Here is a 7891-nt window from a genome sequence, read left to right on the forward strand (position 1 = left end):
CGAGCGGCGGCTCTGAGCGCCCGTGACACGCGCTCCGCCGCCGCATCTGAGTGGAGCTGACTGGTTAAGAGCCGCAGCGGAGAACCAGGCCGGTCCGGGAAGCCTGGTGCCACATTTAGAGGGGGCCCCTCGCTGAATTATTCAGACGGTCCCAGTCGCAACAATCAGCGCAGATATGTTCCCATGTTCCTACACACACACACACACACACCCACACACACACACACACCGTTGGTTAAATATTCATCACGGCTGGCGAGGGGCAGGCAAAGCGCGGGCAGCATAAAGTGTTTGAGCTCAGGTTGCCAGATTGAGTCAGATTAGATTTGTTGTGTTTTGGTTGTGGCAACCTCGGCATAAAAAAAACTAAGCAATAAAAATCACAGGAATGTCTGAGGAATTAGTCCCAAAGGGAAGACAAAATGGGCACAGCAGGAAGTTTACGTTCATGTTTTAAGTCCAAAATAAGCAATATGGAGCACCTTTATTGTCTTTGTTGTTTTATTAAAAAAAATATCCAGTCATGTTAAACATTTTGTTTATAGAAAAACATTTAGCATCTCTTTACTAGTCCACTGATATTCTTTCTAAAAGTTAAAACACAAACTGGTTGGTGTGAAATAGTTTATGCTTAGTTGTTTATTTTATAGCAAATTGACTTTTGAGAGAAGGATAGACCATAAACATTTCATTCAAAACTATGAAAATGTGACATGGTCATTTAAAAATATAAACAAATTGAATAATAGATAAAAATTAAACATACACAACAAATGACCAAAATATGTCCATAATCAAAGTTTTAAGATATTTCTCCATAACAGTGACAGCTATTTCAGTTACCAAGAGCAAAAAAGAAAAATGCATACAGTTTTTATACAAAACATATATTATCTTAAACAGGAAAAATGTGGTGATATTATGTTTGATCTATTTTTATGTCAGATGTTTATGAAAATTAACTCTTTTTACCTAAATGTATTCACTTACCCATCTGGACCATTTGATTCATGTGTGCCAATCACCTCAATGACTTCAGGTGTGTAAAATCCAGCAGCTGGCCAATCAGAATGCTTCTACAAATGCTTGTGAAAGACTGGGTTGCTCAGTGAAGTCTATCGTTTTAGCAATGGTAAAATAAGTAATAAAAGTACATCTGATTCATGCTGATATTGTATTGGGTCAACATCGGTATCGGCCAATGCTCAAAGCTGCGGTATTGGTATTGTATCGGGAGTGGAACCAGTTCACCTCTGTCAGCTGCTTTGAAGGAGCGTCCCATTTCTTTGAGCACTTTAAACGCTACCTAAATTGAGTCCCAGGGGATTGGGGTAAGTCTAAATGTAGGGAATGGGATTCAGCCTAAATCTCGTCTAAATTGAAGGGATTACGAGATTAACCCAATTTATGCATGAAAGCGTATGGTCATGACCTTTATCTGTTTATCTGAACGCGACCAGGTTCATCAAATGTCAATGTTGTTTATTGATGCATTTAAAGGCTGAAAATCTTGAGTTTTTAATCTCTGATGCATTAATTAAACAGGAAAAATGAGTTTTCTCAGTACTTCACCTGCAAATAAACTGTTGGTGCTGATTGAGTGAACAGCACTTGATTTCTATTGTAATTTTCAGATTTTTATTTTTTGGATATTTCACTTTATGCTGATCAATTAATTAAATTTAACAGAGGGAATGCTCTTAAACTCAACAGATTTATGGTTTTTGTTTCAACACATATCTTAGACTGAGGATCTAAAGATTAAAACAGACTAAAACTGTCATCTTTATCCAACCCAAACAGCCTGTTGATGTAAATTGAGAGTTTTAGTAAAACTGAGTGAATTTACCTCCTTATGTCTCTGCAGAGGTGATGTGGAGTCGGCCGTCGAGTTGCTCGAAGGAATCTACATGAGTCCAGACAGCTCCAACCCCAGCATGTCCTTCGTCTTCAGGAAGGTGCTGGAGTCTGGGAACGATAAAGCTCTGGACAAACGTAAGGAGCTGCAGTAACAGAAACGTGAGCAGTTCCTTTCCAAACAGATCTACGTTGAAATAAAACCACGTTCTGCGTGTTTTTGTGCTGCTGCAGTGAGCGCGATGGCAGAGCGGCTGGCCAACCACTTCGCCTGCTACAGACCAGTTTCAGATCTCTTCCTGCTGCTGCTGGATATGGACAAAGTGGAAGATGCCAAATTCCTTCTGGCTGTGAGTTTCGCTGTGTAAAACAGAGCCAAGATTTTTGAGCGCATTTCAGCATAATTTAGAAATAAAATATACAGCACCTAAATGGATGAAAGGTTGGAGGGAAAGGAACAGTTGTCATGGAGACTAGTGTTTATTTCCTCTGGTCTACCCCAGAAATAAACAACAAACCCAACAAATATTGTTTACTGCTGTCCTACAGAGTAAATTAACAGCATTTTCTTCCAGCATTTTATTGTAATGTGGAGTTAAACAGTTAATCTAGTGTCAGACTGTTCAGCGTTTGGAAAATTGGGTCAATAACGTCTCATTTTCACAATATAAAAAAAATTAAAGAGGAAAACACAGAAATCAGACATGTCTGTTCCTCACGCCTCACTGAGAAAAGATCCTCTTCAATCTTTAAACAGGGATGTTTGACTAACATGTTAATGAATAAATACCAGCTAAGGTTGTGTGACTTTAAAATCAATCAAGTTTATTTGTATCGCACATTTCAGCAAAAATGTAGTTCAAAGTGCTTTAAATTATAAAAACACAAACGTAGAACAACATACAGTCGGCAATTGAGAAAAGCAGTGACAAGTACCATCATCAAAATCACCTGTATATGTTGATGATTTTGTTCTATTTATTATGATTAAAAGGATAATTTTCAATGTGGAAAAAATGGAAGTTTGGAGTGTAAAGATGAGCGACCTTTGGGTTGGGTTCAGGTTTATGGCCTGAACCCAACCCAAAGTTTGGCCGGGTCAGACCAAAACGATTTACTTGATGGTCGGGTACGGTCGGGCTCGGGTTTTTGTGGTGCGTTTAATGAACTTACAGAGAAAACTCAGTGAGAATCCACAACATAAATATCCACTAAGCTAATTATTGTAGTCTAAATAGAGGAGTTGGTAGCTTAAGCTTGTTCTGGAAAGAAAGTCGTGTAGGTTCACTAGCTTTTTATTTTTATTTTTTAACAACTTAAAATTTTCTTTTCCCCTTTGATCATCTTAGTGCTCTACTCACGGGTAGCTCTTAGTGAGCTACCCGTGAGTCAGCAGTAGCTTTTGATAAGTTTTTGTTGTAAATATTAAGTGACGGAACATCTGTGGATGTTAACATTTCAGTTTGCATTTAAGTTACTGATTAAAACATGAACTTCGTGTTTCCGGGACAAACCGCCCTGTAAAGACTGATGTAGAACACATCCTCCGGCTCGTGTCTGCAGTTAAAGTTTGAGTTTAAACTTTGCCGTCGAGACCCGAAATAAGCCTGTGCGCCGCGTTTTGCCTTCCTGCCCCCTCCCCACTCTTCGCCCTCCCTTATTCTCCAAGCCGCTCCTCCCGGGTCACTGGAGGGTAGCCGCTCAATTCCTCCATCCCATCTCAAGTGAAGCAGGAGCAAAACTCCGAAAAGCTTTTAAGTAGGCGAGCGGCCCATAATGACGCCGAGGCTATCAGGAGAGAAGGAGGTGAGGTCGGTGGGGGATGGAGTCGGTCATTAGGCGGCGACGCGGCGCTTAACGAACCCGTCTGCGGCGGCTCGCGCGCCTGCATGTGCTGGAATGGGTTGTTTAGCAGGAGGAAGGGAGGATTCCCAGGATACACCGGGCTTTTAGGCAGCATGTGAGCGGAGCGGGGTCCGTTCTGTTAAAGAGTCGCTGCTGAGAGAGAAAGTAAGAGAGAGAGACGTGACAAGGGAGAGAAAAAATGACTGGAGGGGAGGGAGAGGCTGAAGCAATGTGTTCAGATGCAGTCTTGGTCTAATTGCCTGATTGTACCAAAGCTGTTCTGCCACTTTAGTGACTCCTGAAGACTGTTACTGGGTGTGTGTGTGTGTGTTGGTGTGTGCTGTGCTGCTAAAAGCCTTGCAGGCCACTCGCTTTTAATTCTGTACGAATCGGAGGAGTGAAACGCGTTAGTTTACGACTGGCTTGTAATCAGACCTCTCCTACGCTCAGCTGGCGATGTTAATGCATCTCCTCCTAACACATTAAAGACTGAAGGACTCAAACATCCAACTCTCCGTTGTCCTACCTTATGAGGCATGTTTTTAGCTTCAGACTGTTATAAGTACGTAATATGTGAGCTGTGCGACGCTAAAGGGGACCTGTTATGGATGTGCATTTTAATACTTCCATTTGGTTCTCTACTGATTCTGAAAACAACACAAGCGCTTTAAAGAAGAAATATAAGTACATGTTGTTTGGTGTGTGGAAAATGAGCAGTTTCAGCAGTCACATGCCGTTACCTAGCAACCCTAGTGGAGCTCCAGCACGTTTGGTCTGCTGGTTTTACCACTGTATGCACAATGGCTGCTGGAAAAGACAAAGAGTTTTGTTGTTGACTTACAATCCAGAAACCATTTACAGTGAACCCTCGTTTTTCGCGGGGGTTGCGTTCCGAAAAAACCCGTGATAGGCGAAATCCGTGAAGTAGGTTTTTTTTACAATTATTATTGTATTATTGTATTAATTAAATACTCTACATTAAATCCAAAGAACAAAATCTGTTTTCAGGCCCAAGCATTTTTTGAACAAATATAGCGCTGTCTTACAAATAACTACAGTAAAATAATCATTTTAATCATCAATACGAAGTACAGTAGGACAAAATGTGACTCGCGTATTTCACTGCTCCTCTGACTGTGACGCTGCGGCCTGACTCCGCTCTCTAGTGTCTTTTTCTTCTGAAGCCTGTGGTGCAGGTGTGATTTTTTGAGAGAAGAACATAATAGTCTTACTTGTGTTTTACACTTTCGTTGTTTTTATTTGCCTCTCTTACAGCTTTTGATCATTACTTTTATAATAGTTGCCTAAATACGTTGAAGTAGTTTTTTTCCCCCCCTAAACAAATTCCCACTGAAGCTTAAAGAGGTCAAGATTGCTACGATGAAGTACGCTAAATCACTTTCTCTCATTAGCTTTTTATTTTCAAGTTTTAAAGCTGAGCAGGAGACAATCCTGGGATGAACAGCCCGTCATGATCCCACATTTCCAATTACACCAAGTAGTTTGAAATGGCTTTAAATCGAACTAAGTGGTGATAATGATGTTTCTGATGAGAACATGTACATTCACAAAGAAACGAGGAGTTATCAGAGCCGTTGTTATCCTTTAACCTGAGCGTTACCATCAGTGCTGGTATGAACATGCAGGAGTGCATCAGAGTTTACGCTCTGAATCAAAGTGAAGATCACAGACTGGAGAGTCGTCTTGACCTCCGTGGGTGGAAACGGATCAAACTCTCGTCTCATTTCCTGTCTTTTCTCCTCGCAGCGCTTCAACGTTCTGGCCGAACAGAAGGAGATGTTGCTGTCCTTCGTGGCCCAGTCGGCCCAGAGTCCAGGACAGGTACAGTCTGATGATGGCGTTCCTCATGTATGTTAACTTTCGCGTATTTTTGTTTTACTTCTACCAAGCAATGCATTAAAACTGCTCATTTGGGGATTTTCTTAATAAAACAACATGGATATCGAAGCTAAAAATAAATAAAAACTAGGCTTCATGTGGATAATAATGCAATACGAGTGAATATCACTCACATATTACCCATATGAGTGAAAATATGGATACTATGTAACACTGTTCAGGTGTCAACCATGTCGTAAAAAAAAACTGCACAAAAAACTGAATCTGGAAAAGTAATAATGAACCCTGCATTTTGTTCAGTAAATCCCCATCATTCCCAAATCCCAGTTTCCATAATATTCCATAACACATGTGATTTTGAGTGTTCATACTTTTCAAAGTATTTTCAGCCTTAAAAAGCAAAGAAATTCTCCTAAAATCCTTTTCTTTTTTCCAAGGATACTTAAGAGATACTAAACTGATCAGATGGTTCAAAGAGACCTTGAACATCTCAGACTCACATCTGTCATTCTGAGCAAAATCCTAGGCATAAATCTTATAATTGCTATTTAAAGTAGGATTTTCACATCCAGCTCTTCCAGGGTACAAGTGTGTATAAAAGTGAAATTTGAGATATAGAATGAAAACACAGTAATTTAACTTGGAAAAGCAAATTTTGGTTGATATAAATATTCTTTTTTCTTTTTTATTGTTGGAAGCAGAAACAGTGGCGTTGAACGAGTCTCTGCTCATTTCTAAATGCAATTTTACGTTTGCAGGTCAGAAAGATCAAGAACCTGCTGAGCCTGGTTCCGGATGTTGCAGAGAAGGAGATTGTGTACTCGTACCTGATGAAGTGTCACGGTAAGACCAGGTGATGTGGGTCAGGCACAAGTTCACAGATTAAAACGCAGCTTATCAGTTAGCCCTCTGGCTAGCTTAGCATGCTAAATAAAACATGTGCTAGCCTCTTATTCCACATATTTTCTTTTCCTCTGTTATTTCCAATACTTTACAAATGTATATATATGTAATATGTATACTTTTAGATGAATTTGGTCATATGTGTTATGACATAATATTCCTCATTTTGGAGGAAAGTTCCCGATAGCATCTTCCACTTCTTGGAGGAATCGGTGATGTGCAGCAAATTCATGTGAGGCGTCCAGTGGTAGTTCTGTCGCCTGAGTCTTTTCACATTTTGCCACATTACAAATAAAGGAAATATGGTTTTAATTTTAATTTTGACCAACAAAAATGGAAAAGCAGTGGCATTAATTTCTGTTCATCTCCCTGAGTCGATATTTCATAGAGCCACTGTTCGTTGCTCGTCTGCTGCGGAATCCATTCCAGTTTAAGTTTAAACTAAAAGTTTTGCTTTCTTGCAAAAGTCATGTCTTGCCACTTATTCTTAATTGAGGCCTGAACTTTGACTAGGCCATTCAAATGCCTTTAATGTTAAGGGTTGTCATCTCTGGGTGAATCAAAAACTAAATTGTTTCCCTTTGCTTACATCTATTTCCTTCTCCAAATATTCACTTCAAAGCAGATTTTGTCATGTTTTACTTCTCTTAGCCAACTTCCTACTCATCTATCTGTTCCTTTGCCCGCCTCTCTCTCTCTCTTTCATTTGGCAGCTCTGGATAAGGACCTGCCGTCGGGCAAGGCTCTGTACGAACAGATGCAGAGAGAGGGCGTCGTCACCGACAACCTGTTTCTCAAACGGCTAGCTGTGCTTTACCGCGAGGCGGGAGAGACCGCACCCTTCCCTGAGCCCCCTGTGAGTGAACGAAGAGCTGATCCAAACCAGAACAGCAAAACATGGGACATGTTTGGTTCAAACAAGAGAAAAAGATCAAACTGTTTGCATGAATTGCCTCTGATTTCCTTTGTGGGGGGGAAATAATCTGCAGATGTGGAGTTAAGGGGATAAAGTAGAGGGATAGAAAAGCTTTGTAGCTCCCTATTATTTCTGTTAAACCACTGATTCGTGTGAACATTTTCGGAAACACGCCTCGAATAGCTTCAAGCGGGGCCCGTCCTTTTCCCCTCGTTGTCCTGACGCACGCCTTGCACCTGTAATGTGAAGAAGCAGACCTGCAGCCGGCGGTCGCCGCGCCACAGAAATAGACGTATCAGCAGCATTTGATGTGTGGACCCAAGAGCCGCCGACTCTTACCTCCCCATCACTCACCTGCAGGACCAAGATAGAAGGAGAAAGAGATGAAGGTGGAGGAGCTGCTGCATAATTCAGAGTGTCAGCGTAGCTAAGAGAGGCCAGGCTGTATAAGCAGAGGAGATGGGGAGAGTGGCAAGGAGAGGGAAAGGTGAATATTTATACTCTTTAGAA

General features: G+C 41.0%; 1 protein-coding gene across 1 annotated transcript in view; it reads left to right on the forward strand.

Moving 5' to 3' along the window:
• lrpprc (leucine-rich pentatricopeptide repeat containing) overlaps positions 1-7891 on the forward strand; it is a 71338-nt gene that overhangs the window by 62622 nt on the left and 825 nt on the right. The window contains exons 33-37 of the mRNA XM_028007357.1: positions 1868-1995; positions 2092-2207; positions 5470-5544; positions 6321-6405; positions 7179-7321. Of these exons, the coding sequence (XP_027863158.1) occupies positions 1868-1995; positions 2092-2207; positions 5470-5544; positions 6321-6405; positions 7179-7321 (547 nt within the window). The remainder of the gene's footprint in view (positions 1-1867; positions 1996-2091; positions 2208-5469; positions 5545-6320; positions 6406-7178; positions 7322-7891) is intronic.

The sequence above is a fragment of the Xiphophorus couchianus genome, chromosome 22, assembly GCF_001444195.1.
Source record: "Xiphophorus couchianus chromosome 22, X_couchianus-1.0, whole genome shotgun sequence".
Classification (NCBI taxonomy): Eukaryota; Metazoa; Chordata; class Actinopteri; order Cyprinodontiformes; family Poeciliidae; genus Xiphophorus; species Xiphophorus couchianus.